Raw genomic sequence first — 16,724 nt, forward strand, 5'->3', positions numbered from 1 at the left:
CGTCGTCAATGATGGGTCAAGTCCAGTAACTGCTCGCCCATCAATCCGTAGACCGTATAGGACAGATACGTCCTGCAATGTGACGGTGGCCTCACCGGTCGGGAAATGAAATGTATGAGTCTCTGTGCGCCATCTCTCGACGAGAGCAGTAATGAGTGGGTGGTCCAGTCTGATATGGCCTATACGATATACACCATAGAATCCCGCGCGTAGTAGACACTGCAAGACTCTATGGTCCAATGGACGATCCCACAGGCCAGAATCTCCCCGTCGGCATGCCACCACGGTGCGTGACTGGTCCTGCATAACAGAATGAGTATTTTAAATTATAGCATTATTAAGGAAATCAAAAACAAAATGCAGTGTATTTTCATTGTACGCGTAAAGTCCAACAAACGTTATTGCATACCGGGTCCTCCCATATACTGTCAGCCCGATGTGGATGACTCAAAAGGGGGACCTCATCAGGTAGATGTGCCATGAAGCTTGTACAGTTGAAAAACAAATACATTTTGAAAAACTGTATTGGTGAGCATGTAATTTAACTATATCAATTAAGCTCAAATTATTATGTACATAACGACTTGGAAAATAAATGTGGTCGATTATTTTAAAAGTATAAATTTGTGTGCCATTAACATGGAAGCAATTAACTAAAATCAGAATTTTACATATTATGTGTCATTAAATATGATAAGCAATTCAACATAATCTATCGTTATCTATGCTTCGGACTAATATAAAAATCTTTTACAAAGTCATTTTACGATCTCAGTTACATAAGCTTAATAATGACCAATAACATGTGGATAGTTTTTGTATGTCAATATTTACAAACAAAATGGAATGATCATTTTTTTTTTCAAAACTTCATTATTGATTTTGGCATATTTGACATAACCTCATTATTGATTTTGACATATTTGACAAAATTCGTTACATTTATGGCATATTCGACAACTTCATTATTGATTTTGTAATTTTTGTTTTGCAATAAAGCAAAAAAAATTGTAAATTACGTACATGTAATTCATAAATTCTAAATGTACAAAATGCTTAAATCAGTCGAAATATTAAAATCTTAAAATGAAAGAAGAACTATGTGATTTTAAAAAAAATTCTGTAATAAACATTTTCAATGAAGTAGAGAATAAAAACTATGATAGTTGTAAATTTTGTCAAGCAAATAAAACAATTACAATATATAAAGAATTAAACAACAGAAATGATCTATTACAAATAAAAAATGTTCTATTAAATGTATGACCCCGTTTACAAATAATGAATTACAAAAGAAAAGAAAATGATCTATTACAAATAAAGAATTACAAAAAGATCTATTACAATATGTAAGTATTACATAGTCTTCATCGACCAAGTCGCGCCGGACATGTTCGCCTGTCATGACCTGTCTGCTGGCACTCACTGCAACGAGCGGTCAAACGCCTATCTGATATGTCCATCTCATTCGGAATACGAGACATAGATGCATGACCCCGTTTCACTTGTCGCAGACGCAGTACATTAGGCATTAAAGTCCACTGCGGATCAGCCCAATAATCTTGATGCGGTATTGGATTGAATTTAGTTTCCCAAACCCTCATGTATACAGGAAGCCTATATACTAGATCAACGTACTCGAATGGATTGTCACCGCATTCAGACATTACAGCGAGCATATGAGAACATGGATAGTGTCGTATCTCATATTTCCCACAACTGCACGTGGGTTGATTCATCCGCACAATTTGTGTATTGCGACCTCATCCATGGCGAAAAGATGTTTGCACCTCAAACAAGCGGCGTGGCCTATAAAAAAATTGTAATAGAAACTAATGAAGTTCATGTTTTTAGGTGTAGTTAAATTGACAACATAATAACAATAATTTAATTTATATTAAAAACTAACCTGTCATATGATATCAACTTGAAAGTATTTGCCCTTGCGATGCCATCCTCAATAGTTTTTTGCATCTGTCTAGGGTATTGGAACTCATTTCGTACATCTAGTTCAGCTTGGGCTCCCATCTCGTCAAAATATTTTACAAGCCGCCGAAATGTAAATTCAACCATAGCTGAGATAGGTAATTCCTTGCACCTTTCAAGACGTTATTGAAGCACTCTGCATCATTGCTAGTCAATACCCCCCAGCGATGTCCACCGTCATACGAAAGGGCCCACTCCTCAGGATTCATCTTGTAAACCCAAGTGATGGCTTCTTGGTCAATAGCCTGTATTTGTTGTAAGTAACCATTACACTTTCGTCGTTGATGAGCACTTCCTGCTTTCCATAGAAGTTGTTTCAGCTCCTTATTTCTGAACGTAGTGTTAAAGTTACTACAAACATGTCGAAAGCAGTGCCGATGATATCCAACAAATTGGAGCGAGGGATTCAACCAATGCCGCCTCACAGCAGCTAAAATACTCTCAGCTCGATCGGATATCAAAGTCACTCCCTGTCGGTCCATGACAATATGTTCCTTGATATTTGAAATGAAGAACGACCAAGACTCCAAACTCTCCTTGTCGACAACAACAAATGCAAGCGGTAGTACTTTGCCATTGGCGGTGACAATCGTTGCTACAAGCAACACACCAGTGTATTTCCCGTATAAGAATGTACCATCTATGGTTATAACAGGCCTACAATGTCTGAATCCATCGATGACGGGTTTGAAAGACCAAAAAACAAAGTGGAAGACGGGCATAATGGTTGTATTTCCGGTATATCTATGCTTCCATTGCACGATGGTGCCAGGATTAGATGTTTGTAATGCATACATGAATTTAGGCAACATCATATATGATTCATCCCAATCTTTGAATACCATTCTAATTGCCTTTGCCCTTGCATGCCACGCCTTCTTGTAATGTATAGTATAGTTCATGGACTTTTTTATGTCTTCGATGACATTCTTAATGGGCATATCAGGTTCGTTCTGCATACAACAATACTTATGAGTCAGATTATTTTGGTGTGAACACTTTAAAGACACAATTTTGGTGTGAACACTTTAAATAAACAATGTGTATATAAATGTAAACATTTATTTTGTATACTCACCGCAACTTGTCCCAAAAGATGAGAAGCAATGTAACTGGAGCTAATATTTGTGTGGTCCCTGTTCGTTCGTGGGTATAAACAATGGTGAGGACCCCTATACTGCTTTATTTCAAAAAGCCCATGTCTCTTACTAAGAGATGCACGCAACCACCATCTACAGTCGTGCTTGCAAGCACACACCCAAACGTCTCGCTTGGAGGTTACGACTTTATACTCTCGATTATTTGTTGCATGGTACAATTTCACAGCATGTACGAGTTGCTTCTTATCAACGAAAACCATCCCTTTGTCCAACTCTGGATTTTCAGCATTCCAGATTCGGTTACGGGGAACGACATCGCGGTTACTAATGTCAAAATCACCACCCATGTGAATGTTTTCAAAGAAAGGGATTTCAGGTCTAGGTGGAATGGGGGCATTCTGAATATCAACGGGAGCGTCGACATCATCTTCATCATCATCATCATCATCTGATCCGCCCAATAAATTTTCTTCATCACACATTTCATTCTCATCATTGTCTAGGGCGACATCAGGACCGTACATGTCACTGTCAGCAAACTGCACAAAATTAACCGTTTCAGCCATATTACCAGCAACTTCAACTGGAGTCATATGATGGCTATAGGTGGGCACATCTTGGGTGTTATTGTGAAATTCAGTCTCGTATCCACCATGTGAACTTGATTCTCCACCATGGCCATGAAATGTCTGTTGTGTGTAGCCAGCTGCATAACATTCATTTGATTCATACATAGGAGACTGAAATGCTGTCGTGTCAACCCCATGTGTCAGCAATGTAGTGAACAGATGCGAATCCATCTGTGTTATATTCGGAAGATTCTGTACAACCTCTTTTTGAATGTACACTTCCAAACAATTTGATGGTTCGAAATTTCCACCGATACTTAAAACGGTGTTCAACGCCTCATCGTCATTTATCGGTAATATTTTGTATTTGCTGGTTACTTGCCACTGGCGATAAGGATATCTACATTTGAAGATCAATCGGACTGTTTCCCCGTAACTTGCGACCTTGGACATAAACATCTCCTCCAAATTGCCAAGTGTGGTGCCAAGTTGCACCATATATATCCCTTTCGGCTCAGCATCATATGACACACCTTCATCGGGATCCCGAATTATGTTTCCCCCCCAGTAAAAGATAATTGGAACAGTTGCCATATACTTGCTTCAATGAAACAATAAATATTAAAATATCAACAATATACATATATCGAATTGTACTTGTAAAATAAACATTAAAATTTGCATAAGCCACAAATAAAAGCAACCCTCTAATTTTTTATCAATTTATATTTTCCAGGGTTGAAGGAACTGTAGAGGTGAAACATTAATTCAATTTGTATTTTGTCAACTATATATTTGTGTCTCAACTTGATTATTACTGTTTATTTTCTCATTTTTTTCACTTTTTTTTATTCGTATAACAGAACAGCTGAGATTTCATCTATACGTGGAGTTATAGATTGTGTCTCATTTACTTCCTATGTGAAGACTCTTATCTTTTCAACGTGAATGTTCTTTGTTGTCATTGCTCTATTGTCTTAATCTAAAAAACACATAGCAAGAAGTATACTTGTTGTCTTAATTCTTTCGAATTAGTGGCGAAAAAAAAATAGGTTGAGAGATATTTAGTAGAGGGTGACGCGATTGAGTTGGACAATATAAAATACAGGGTGCAAACATTGAGAGAGATTTTTTTAACCTGGTGATGTAATTGTTCAGATTTATGGAAAATATAAGTTAATTTGATTTGCTCCAACTTGTGCCATTACGGACCTTAATGACAAAGTTATTTCCTATGTGAACTAGTAACCCTCGTCCATTTTGTAGAGGGCATAGAGGCTTTCTTATAAAATTAAAACAACAAACTGATTTTGGATCATTTTGGATCGTTCTGAAAAGTAAGAAAAAAATTAAATTTATTTACTCCTTTTTTTTCTTACACATACAAAAATAAAAAAATAATTACAGAGATAATTTATAATGGCCAAAAATTAGAGATAATTAAATTGAAGTTGGTGGTTAAATGTATGGACTACATTTTGGATAGTTATCCATGTGCATCTATCGGGCCATCCGTACCAATTATTTGGTATTACAAAACACATGCTTACCCATCAAAGTGCCAATTTTTTTTTTCCCTTCTTACGTACGAAATTGCTATGGACTATTAATTAAAATAATTTATTACTCTTTTCATGCATATATGTCTGCACACCTCTATGGACAGAATAATTATGATATTTGCTTCCGCCAACCCCTAATTTTGTAAATCTATTTAAGTGGCCTTCGGTAATCTTAGGATTACTGGCCGGTCATACCTATAGTAGCGGGTTTGGGTCGTGATAGAGTGGTATCAGAGCACGAGTTATACCGTACACATGAGTCCATATAAGCTACAAGATGTCCTAGAAAGAATTAGGGGCATTACATCAGCATGTGTTAGTGTATGTGAAATTATACGACATGTCAGAAACAATTAGACATGAAATGAAATTGAGCATTGTCAAAACTATAAACGAGCTATTTGCCTATGTTTATTAGTGCTCTATTTACCTATAGCAAATGGAGAGAACAAGAAGTGATGATGTGATTGAATCCTTTGATGCCAGAATGGAAAGAATGTTAGAAGCTTTAACCGAGTCCATGAGATAACAACAGAGACAACAACTACCTCTTTCGCCTTCTTCAGTGCAAGTGGAACCGATAATTAATGACATTATCGGGTTGACTCAGAAATTTAACAAGATGAAACCTCTGACTTTTCTAGGTGTTATTGAGCCACTGAAAGTTGAAACCTGGATACTAGAAACTGAAAAATTATTTGAAGTGTTTCCATGTTGGATCATTTTGGATCATTTTGGATCATTTTGGATCGTTCTGAAAAGTAAGAAAACCTGATTTTGGATCATTTTGGATCGTTCTGAAAAGTAAGAAAAAAATTAAATTTATTTACTCCTTTTTTTTCTTACACATACAAAAACAAAAAAATAATTACAGAGATAATTTATAATGGCCAAAAATTAGAGATAATTAAATTGAAGTTGGTGGTTAAATGTATGGACTACATTTTGGATAGTTATCCATGTGAATCTATCGGGCCATCCGTACCAATTATTTGGTATTACAAAACACATGCTTACCCATCAAAGTGCCAATTTTTTTTTCCCCTTCTTACGTATGAAATTGCTATGGACTATTAATTAAAATAATTTATTACTCTTTTCATGCATATATTGTAACTACTCTAATAATGACTTCTAATTATACAAACATGAATAAACATTATTAAAACATAATGTTTAGATTTTCCTTTTCAATGGTAGTGGACAATCACAAAGTAAAAAAGGCGATAAGTCACTTCGTTCAATACCCATTTCAAAAACTTTTTCAAATTTTCTTCAGTTTTCTCAGAAAATTTTAATTTGTACTAGAATACTATTATATGTATTACAAATTCAGCTCATTAAATTTTTTAATCATATTTTGGCTGCCTGACCCCAAATATAGTGAAATAAACCAAACGAAATTAAACCAATTTTTTTTTTTAAAAATCAAATAGAGTCAAATTTAAATATTTTGAGAAACCAATAAAAATATTTCTTTTCAATAAAATAGAGTCAAAATTAAATATTTTGATAAACCAATAAAAATATTTCTTTTTAATAAAATAGAGTCAAAATTAAATATTTTGAGAAACCAATAAAAATATTTCTTTTTAATCAAATAGAGTCAAAATTAAATATTTCAGAGAACATGATCTTTTATTTGAAAGAACATGATCTTTTCATGGAGAGAAAACTAAATATTTTTTTAATCAAATACATTCAAAATTAAATATTTTTTTGTTTAATAATTATATTTTGTAGAAATTAGACATTAACAATTTCTGAACCATAATTTGATTCAAAAAATGTAGACATTTTGATTCACAAGCATAATTTCAAAATTCCAATTTCTGATTTCAAATTTCAAAATATAGACATTTCATAATTCCAATTCAACAATTCTCAATTACATGAATTTCGTAATATGACATTAACAATTACGAATTATATGAATTACAATTTTTACTATTTTTATTCTTAATTAAACAAAATTACTTTTAAAACCATAATTTGAAACCCTAATTTCCTTTTAATTCCTGTTAACAAGCAAAAAAAAAAAAAAAAAAAAAAAACTCACAAGCATCATTTCAAAATTCCATTTTCTGATTTCAAATTTCAAATTTCAAAATATACACATTTCATAATTTCAAATCAACAATTCTCAAATACATGAATTTCATAATATGACATTAACAATTATCAATTATATGAATTTCGAATTTTTTAGTTGCAATTCTTAATTAAAAAAAATTACTTTTAAAACCCTAATTTCCTTTTAATTCCTCTTCACAAGCAAAAAAAAAAAACAATTTTCAATTCAACAAATGTACGTTGGTTTATTCAATATTCAAAATATAGACATTTTGATTCACAAGCATAATTTCAAAATTCTAATTCCTGATTTCAAATTTAAAAATATAAACATTTCGTCATTTCAATTCTCAATTCTCAATTCTCAATTCTCAATTCTCAATTATATGAATTTCATAATATGACATTAACAATTATCAATTATATGAATTGATGATTTACGAATTTCATCATTCCATATTTCAATTCTCAATTCTCAATTCTCAATTCTCATATTTATGATTTATTTAAAAAATTCAAAAAATTAAAAAAATTCCAAACCCGATTTATGATTCAAAAGCATACAAATTCAAAAGCATTACAACCCTTAATAATGTGAACCCTAAAATGACATCCTAATTTGAACAATCCTAATAATGTGAACAATTTGAATTTCATCACCACAATTTCATCCTAATTTCATCCTAATAAAATGACACCCTAATTTCATCACCACAACCACACTGACAAAGCATAAACATTCATAACCATATTCAATTCACAAGCAACATCCAAAAATTCAAAAGCAAAAAAATTCCACAAATTCAAAACCATTCGCATTTCTAATTTCCAAAAATTCCAAACCCTAATTTCATAACCACAATGATAAAAACCCTAACACATTTAATAATTCACATGTAAAACCCTAACATTGACAGAAAAATACAACACATTTACAAACACAAAAACTAAATACATAAAATTAGGGTTAATGTCATACCACGGAGAGAGAGAGAGAGTAGAGACAGAGAGTAGACCGAGAGCAGAGAGCGAGAGCGAGCTGAGATGGAGGAGGGTGACAGATGGAGAGGCTGAGAGATGGAGAGTGAGCTGAGAGCGAGCTGAGATGGAGGAGGGTGAGAGATGGAGAGGCTGAGAGATGGAGAGTGAGCTGAGAGCGAGATGGCCGAAAAACCTAAGTCTGAAACGTATGCAAATGAGGGGGGGTTCGTATATATGAGCACGTTAAAAACGTTGATTGAAAAAGCGTTTTCATTTAAGTGAAATCGCGATTAGAAATAGCGTTTTTTCTGCAAACAATTTTTGTTAAAATCGCTATTAGCAATAGCGTTTTTTTCGCAACAAAATTTTGTGTAAAAAGCGCTGTTCTTAACAACGTTTTTCTTGGGAAAAAAGTTAAGCCTAGAAGCGCTATTAGTAACAGCAACTTCTTAATCAAAGTCGCTATTTGTAATAGCGATTTTCCTGTTCATCTACTTTTGCGCTCCTAACAGTAAAAGCGCGAATAGTAATGGCGCTTTAGCTTAGTTTTGGAATTCCGTCAGAAGTTGGCCTAGTTTTGGAAATGCAATGTAAAAAAGGCTTATATTGGGAAAAGACCCGTCCATATTGTGTTTTATTAGAGTCATGTGTCTGTATTCAAAGCTTCTTAACCTAAATCCTTAAAAATAAAAAAAAATAAATAAATAAAAAAGGTGTTGTCAAAGGGTGTATGCACCTTTACTGTCCAAGATCCAGAAGAAGTAATTCAATAACCCGAGACCCAAGAAATTAATTATCAACTATCTCATTATTCCTTCCTCAATAAAACAAGTACTTAAGAAGATAACCACTTCCGCTAATTTCAACTGGTCATTTTCATAAATCTTGGTAGTCCTGTCAGTCAACTCAGTACCCGAAAAGAGTTACCAAGGCAACAATTTATGCAATTAAATTTGTTTAATTTTGTTTAATCAAGACAATTCAGTAAGAGCTCCTAGCACACAAACCAAGGCACAGGATTTGCGCACACAAGAAAATCCAAAAGAAAATGAAGGAAAAAAGTAGAGCACGATAAGTGACACAGCAAGGGTATATTAGAAGTACAGTGGTTAGAACATATAAAATATTTCAAAAATTGATTTAATATATCTACAAATTAAATAAAAAGATCAACAAATTACCGTGACATGACAGGGAGAAATTGTCGCCGAAAGCCTCCAGTCTACATTTTCCCCAACTGGTGAATGTACAAAATTAGCAGATAATGCATTCACCTTCTGCTCACTTGAGACACTCTGTCAAAACATATGTTTTAAAACATATAAACCAACTTGCAAAATAAAAATGTTAACTAGGAATTCCAAGTTCAAATTACAGTATGAATGGGTGTTTAAACACCAAAAAAATTTAAACATGAAGATATATGTAATTATATCGGTCCGTTTAATTGGGAAGTAATTTAAGAAATCTTTTATGTTGATTATTGAATTATGTGACATGAGATGTCATTAATAATTATTTTACTTGCGTAGTAGAATTTGTTAAACCATGAACCATTTTATTAATATGGGGGTGTATCTCTTGCATTAGTTGAGATAATTTAATTTTCTTCTGTCACAAATATTTTTTTTATGACAGTGACATTTATTTGTTATTGAGTTGCAAGAATGTATACAATCAAATGGGTTTTTGAATTGTTTGATTCTTAGGCAAAAATTTTTATGAGGATATGATTTTGTCAAAACATTAATTCTGACTTGAGTAGTCATAATTATTTTGGTTTTTTCTTGAATTTGTTTTAAAATTCATTGATTTATATTAGAAGTGATAGGGGTGGTGAATATGATGCACCATTAAATGAATTTTGTGCACAACATGGCATTATTCACCAAACTACAGCCCCTTATTCTCCACAGCAAAATGGAATTGCTGAAAGGAAGAATAGAACTCTCAAAGAAATGATGAATGCCATGTTACTAAGGCCTAGTTTGGGAAGACTAAATAAGTGTACTTTTTGACTTTTTATGAAATATGGGTTGGGTTTGGGTTGGGTTTGAAGTGATGTGTTAGAGAGGTGATGTGACTTAAATAAGATGATGTGACTTAAATAGGATAGTGACTTTTTAACTTTTTGTCTTTTTTCAATCATGCCAAACTTGGCCTAAGTTCAGGCTTACCACAGAACTTGTGGGGGGAAGCAATATTGTCTGCTAATTATGTTCTTAATAGAATACCCCACAAGAAAACCAACAGCACTCCTTATGAATTGTGGAAAGGTCGATCACCTTCCTACAAATACTTAAAAGTGTGGGGGTGTTTGGCAAAAGTTGAAGTACCTGTTCCTAAAAAGACTAAGATTGGACCAAAAACAGTAGATTGTGTGTTTATTGGTTATGCTCAGAATAGTAGTGCATATCGGTTTCTGACTTATAAATCAGATATACCTGATATAAATGTGAACACTATTATAGAGTCAAGGAATGCTGTATTTTTTGAACATGTCTTTCCTTACAAGAAAGGACAGGAATTAAGTTCACAGAAAAGAACTTATGATTGTACACAAAGTCAAGAGACTAATGACAATCAAACACAAGAGACTAGTAATAGTCTTGACCAACAGGATTTAACTAATGATGAACCTAGACGAAGTAAGAGAGCAAGAACATCAAAATCCTTTGGTCCAGATTTTCTGACATACTTGTTAGAAAATGAACCTCAAAGCTTTAAGGCAGCAATGACAGGTCCTGAAGCACCTTTGTGGAAAGAGGCTGTTAATAATGAAATTGAATCCATTATGCAAAATCATACTTGGGAATTGGTGGATCTTCCACCAGGTTCTAAACCTCTTGGATATAAATGGATATTCAAGAGAAAAATGAAAGCAGATGGTTCAATTGACAAGTATAAAGCAAGACTTGTTGTTAAAGGTTACAGACAAAAGGAAGGTCTGGATTATTTTGACACATATTCCCCTGTGACAAGAATAACATCCATTCGCATGCTTATTTCTATAGCAGCGTTGTTGAATTTAGAAATACATCAAATGGATGTTAAGACAGCTTTCTTAAACGGTGATCTAAATGAAGAGATCTATATGGAACAACCCGAAGGGTTTGTAGTATCAGGGCAAGAAAAGAAAGTTTGTCAACTTGTAAAATCCCTTTATGGATTAAAACAAGCACCTAAGCAATGGCATGAAAAATTTGATCATGCAATGCTTACTAATGGGTTTAAGATAAACGAATATGACAAATGCGTCTATGTTAAAAACACTGACCAAGGATATGTCATAGTTTGTCTTTATGTGGATGACATGCTTATCATCGGAAGCAGTCAAAACATGATCAAATCAACTAAGAAGATGCTTAACAAAAGATTTGATATGAAAGATATGGGGGTCGCAGATGTTATATTAGGAATAAAAATTACTAAAACATCTGACGGATATGGATTATCTCAATCTCATTATATTGAGAAAATTCTTGATAAATTTATCAAGGATGATTTGAATTTAGCTAGAACACCTGTAGACATCAATCTTTATTTATCAAAAAATAAAGGTGATGCAGTGTCTCAGTTAAAATACTCCCAAATCATTGGAAGCCTAATGTACCTAATGAATTGTACTCGTCCTGATATAGCTTATGCTATAAGTAAATTGAGTAGGTACACTAGTAACCCTGGAGAAGACCATTGGAAAGCGATCATTCGAGTTCTTAGATATCTAAGATTTACTCGTGATCATGGTTTGAACTTTACTCGATATCCAGCAGTACTCGAAGGTTATTGTGATGCCAATTGGATATCGGATACTAAAGATTCAAAATCCACTAGTGGATATGTCTTTACTCTTGGAGGCGCTGCTGTTTCTTGGAAGTCCACAAAACAAACTTGCATCGCACGATCCACAATGGAATCCGAGTTCATTGCTTTAGACAAAGCAGGTGAAGAAGCAGAATGGCTTCGTCACTTCTTAGAAGACATTCCAATGTGGCCAAAACCTGTGCTAGCTATTTGCATTCATTGTGATAGTCAATCTGCAATAGGCAGGGCACAGAATCATATGTATAATGGTAAGTCACGACATATTCGTCGTCGACATAATACCGTAAGGCAATTGTTGTCAAACGGAATAATCTCAATAGATTATATAAAATCTAAAGAGAATATTGCGGATCCGTTAACAAAAGGTTTGACAAAAGAGCTAGTGTATAGTTCATCGAAGGGGATGGGATTAAAGCCTATTACATAAGAGTCGTCATAATGGTAACCCTACTTATATGACTGGAGATCCCAAGAACTAAGTTCAAAGGGACAACTAAGTTATGTATGGCTCACCAGAAATCACCAAGGGATTAAAATTCCTACCCATTCCTATGGTGAGAGTGATATCTGCAACATATGTTGTCTGCAGGGGTGTAAGGATAAGCTTTGTTTTTAATGATTACTTATATCTTGATTAAGGCATAAAATCAAGACGAGTATAAAGAGATACTCACAATAAGAATCACCTATATGAGTGTTGAACTGGGGCCGGTTCTATGAGAATGAAGAGGCTAAATTCTCTAGAAACACTTATGAAAACCAGGTGCGTTCAAGGCCAAAATGAACACAACAGTGAGAACCACGATGTGTTAGAAGATATTTTGTGTGAAATCTATTGTCTTGGCTTACACAAACGGCTGAACAATTCAAGGCATCGCGTCTATTGGTTAGCCAGTAAGTCCGATAGGTTATCACTAGGGAAGGTTCAAAGCCGAAAACTACCTATCCTGATGCAAGATATTTTCGACTTATACTCTTTCGTTAAAGTCTGCATATTGTTGAATTTCCGTTGTCATCAAATTCCATTCATGTGGGGGATTTAATTTTTCCTCAAGTTTGGTCTATTTTTTAGGTGGGCCCCGAGTGTCGATTTACTCGGGTCAAAGTGGTAACGCGTTCTATGCCGCGTTGTGATTCACGTGGTATATTTGGTTGCTCAAAACCATTACCGAGTGAATGGGAAATTGAAGCCAAAGTGTGCTCCATGGAAATGGAGTTTTGGTGGAAATTTCTTAAGGTTGTAAATTGGCTTGTCCCACATTGATTTGGTGGGAAGGTTTGAAAGGGTTTATAAGGCTTAGGGTGAGATACTTGGGGTGTGCCCCAAGGGGTACCCAAGTGTTTTAGAGGGAGAGGTTATGGGCAAAATGGGCTAGACCCATTGGACCCAAAAATCACCACACGCGCGCCGCCGCCGCCGTCCGTCCGGCCGGTCGGGCGGGCTGGGCTTGGGCGCGGGTGCGGGGTGTGTGGTTGGGTTGGGCTTCTAATCTTTTTGGGCCAAAAACATTTGAATTTAATTTTATTTTTTATTAAAATAAAATCCAGAATTCAAATTAAATTGGTTTGGATTTTTTGTTCATCCAAACAGGGCCCTTCCCATAAACTGTTTTGAAATTAGTGCACACCCAAACAGGGCCCTTCCCGTAATTGCTATCTGTTTGAATTGTTGAATCTGTTTGAATTCAAAACCCAACAGGTATCATACCTGTTCAATTCAAAACCAAGAGCCACATACCTGCTCAATTCAAATCCAAGAGCCACCTTCACATCTATAAATAGGACCACCCTCATTTGATGTTTTGGTTAATTCAGAAATTTCGTATTTCACTTCTGCTATTTATATTCTTCATCTTGCTGCATTTTATTTCCGAAAGAAAGAGTGTAAACACTTAGTGTGTTCGTAAGGCAAACAATTTGTAGTGCTGCTATTGTTTGTGGTAGATCATTTCATCTTGGGAGATAGACGTCCAAATTCTGAAAGCACCGTGGAGAGGACGAATCTGTCTTAAGGACACAGTGTTAAACACTGGACTTGATCAGAAAAATAATTCGAAGAAATTAAATCAAGTAAGTTATTTAATTACTTTCAGTGTTGTTTTATTTGGTTATTTATTCAGATTTTAATTTTGTTTTTGTAACAAAATAAAATCTGTTTTTATTTATTTATTTTTATTTCGAGTTTGATTTTTGTAATCAAACAAATTCTCTCCTTTTCTTTATTTCTTTAAATTCTATTTGTTGTTGTGTACACAATAGAATTAAATCTTTTAAATACAGTGAAGATTGTCCAACAAAACTTTTTTGAGAAAATTACCAGAATCTATTATACCTACAGAAATATACCACAATTAAAAGTACATGTAGAAGTTTCCAATACAACTAGACGATTATGAAAGCATCAACATTCTCATTAAAACTAAAAGCAGTCAAGCTAGTTGAGTTTGTGAAATTTACACGCACCTAAGTTCCAAATTCCATCACATTTTAAAACGTATATGTCATAAGTGAATCAAAACCTTGCCATGGAGAACATAACAATCACAGCACAATGAAAAAATGAACCTGTACAAGTGAACCTTCAGGGGCAGACAATCCGTAAAACCTCAATGTCACATCACAGTGGGTACTCCGATGTTTAAATTTAGTGGATACAAGGAGTTTCTCAAATCTACCACAAACAATCTCAGTCTGATTGATATTGACTATCCTGGCAGCAGCCTGACCAATAGATATATTTACTAAAAAATGTATCATATTTTGCGAGTCCTTTCCAAAATGTAATGTCAAGTCGTCATCTGGCTGGCAGGTTAATAGGTTATTGATTGCCTGCCATTCTTCTTTGGTCAATCTTTCCTGCACAGATTCTGCTCCCCCGGAAGCATCCATGACAGCGGCATCTCCAGGAGTATACCTGAGAAGAAAAGAAACTACAATAAGGTGACAGCAGCAAATGGACGACAACAAGAAGAATAATCACTTAAGCACAGATAAGAAGGATCTAAGCACACAAGAAAAACAGAAAAAACAAAAGGAGGTAATTCAATTGAAGGATATTGATAAAGACCATAACATTCTCACAGACCATCTAAAAGGAAACCAGCCTTTCTTTTTAAGCATCTGCTGTTCAGCTGCTTCCTTAGATATTACAGATTCAACCTTGGCATGTGCAAGAAACCTGAAAGGTAAATATACCATCAGTCAGAAAAGGAAAAGCCAGCAGTTCAAATATTTGTATCCTCAACACTCCATGATATCTACAAAGTTCAATATGAGGACACATAGCAATGTATAAGGTTATCTGGGGGAAGAAGAGAAGAAAGGAACTGGAAAGGGGGACTTATTGGGTGTGTAAATATCCAGTATCTGTGAAGATTTGCATGTTATAATTTTTGCTGCAGTCCCCAAAACATTTCGTATTCACACCTTAGTAAGATAATTGATAACAGATCATTCTAGTTCAAACTTTGTCAAAGTTTAAACCAGAACTAAACTGATGCTGCATAAATTAGCAACTGGATCCAAACTGAATATCTCATCTTTTACTTTGATGCAAACTAAACAAGAAAGAGAATTCATTTTGCCATGTTCAATGCAGTAGTCAACCATGGTGTTGCAAAAGCAATAGTCACACTTCGCTGCAGTAACAACAAAATATTATAAGAGAACACCCCTTGATAAACTAGAACTTCATACCTCCATAAGAGAGTTACTTTAGGATCCAGATCTTTCTCAATATCTCTAATTTCTGAGATATTAACATTTGATAATTGTTGCAATGAGCCCGCATATAATTGGATGTTTCGTCGACGAAGCTGACACAAATGGTGTATTTGATCCCATGAGAATCGATAGCTGAAAAGGAAAGAATGTGAGAAGTTAGTTAAAACAACAGACAAGTAAATATACTGACCATTATTTGTTGATCAAAGAAAGTTCCAATTAGCGCAGTGAACTTAAATTTTAAAATAAGGTATAAAAAAAATTTCCAACTTTGTCTTCTCTTCAATTATAAATAATATATATCCAACTGAATTGATATATATTACCACACTTTCTTCTGCTGCAGGGTGGCTTGAGCGGCATAACGCCACCATAAACGTGGAGCTTCTGAAACTGAAACCACAGGTCTTAAATGGGAAACCTCAACATAAGTTTTGTATCTTGAAATAGCTTCCAAAAGTCTTATCCAATCATGGTATTGGGCCTGTGAAAAGAATACAAGTGATGAATCACATCTAGCCCTCCATTTGATTCCCAACAAAGGTCAGAGAATAAAATCAAAAGAAACAAATTAACACCTCCAATTCTTTTTCTTCTGTTTACCTGTGTGTGTATGTGTGTGTATGTGTGTGTGTGTGTGTGTGTGTGAGAGAGAGAGAGAGAGAGAGAGAGAGAGAGAGAGACAGAGAGAGAGAGAGAGAAAGGCGGCCAAAGGTTAGTGGGACCAAACCATGTAAATGAGGAACCATGTCCAGATGGCCAAAGGTTCAGGAGGTGAAACTAGCGGCCATATGTCAGAGGAAGTGAAGCTGTCCAAAAGAGATTTTAAAGTTGGTCGCAATGACAGGGGCAACAACAATTTCCTTTCAAAAGCTTTCAGGTGGACAATGGCAGCAACAGAAAAT

The 16,724-nt window shown here is 34.7% G+C and overlaps 1 protein-coding gene across 1 annotated transcript; it reads right to left on the reverse strand.

Annotated features, from left to right (window-relative positions):
• Positions 1–229: 229 nt before the first annotated feature.
• Positions 230–16,193, reverse strand: LOC145794017 (uncharacterized). The gene is made up of 11 exons (XM_082876941.1): positions 16,146–16,193; positions 16,010–16,051; positions 15,793–15,911; positions 15,182–15,274; positions 14,926–15,010; positions 14,642–14,817; positions 14,414–14,428; positions 3,065–4,256; positions 2,829–2,939; positions 427–520; positions 230–300 (listed from the first exon to the last, which is right to left on the reverse strand). Exons 1-11 carry the CDS (start codon positions 16,191–16,193, stop codon positions 230–232), a joined length of 2,046 nt encoding a protein of 681 aa, XP_082733067.1.
• Positions 16,194–16,724: the final 531 nt, after the last annotated feature.

This window comes from Camellia sinensis, chromosome 6, assembly GCF_055761805.1.
Source record: "Camellia sinensis isolate YWXY chromosome 6, ASM5576180v1, whole genome shotgun sequence".
Taxonomy (NCBI): domain Eukaryota; kingdom Viridiplantae; phylum Streptophyta; class Magnoliopsida; order Ericales; family Theaceae; genus Camellia; species Camellia sinensis.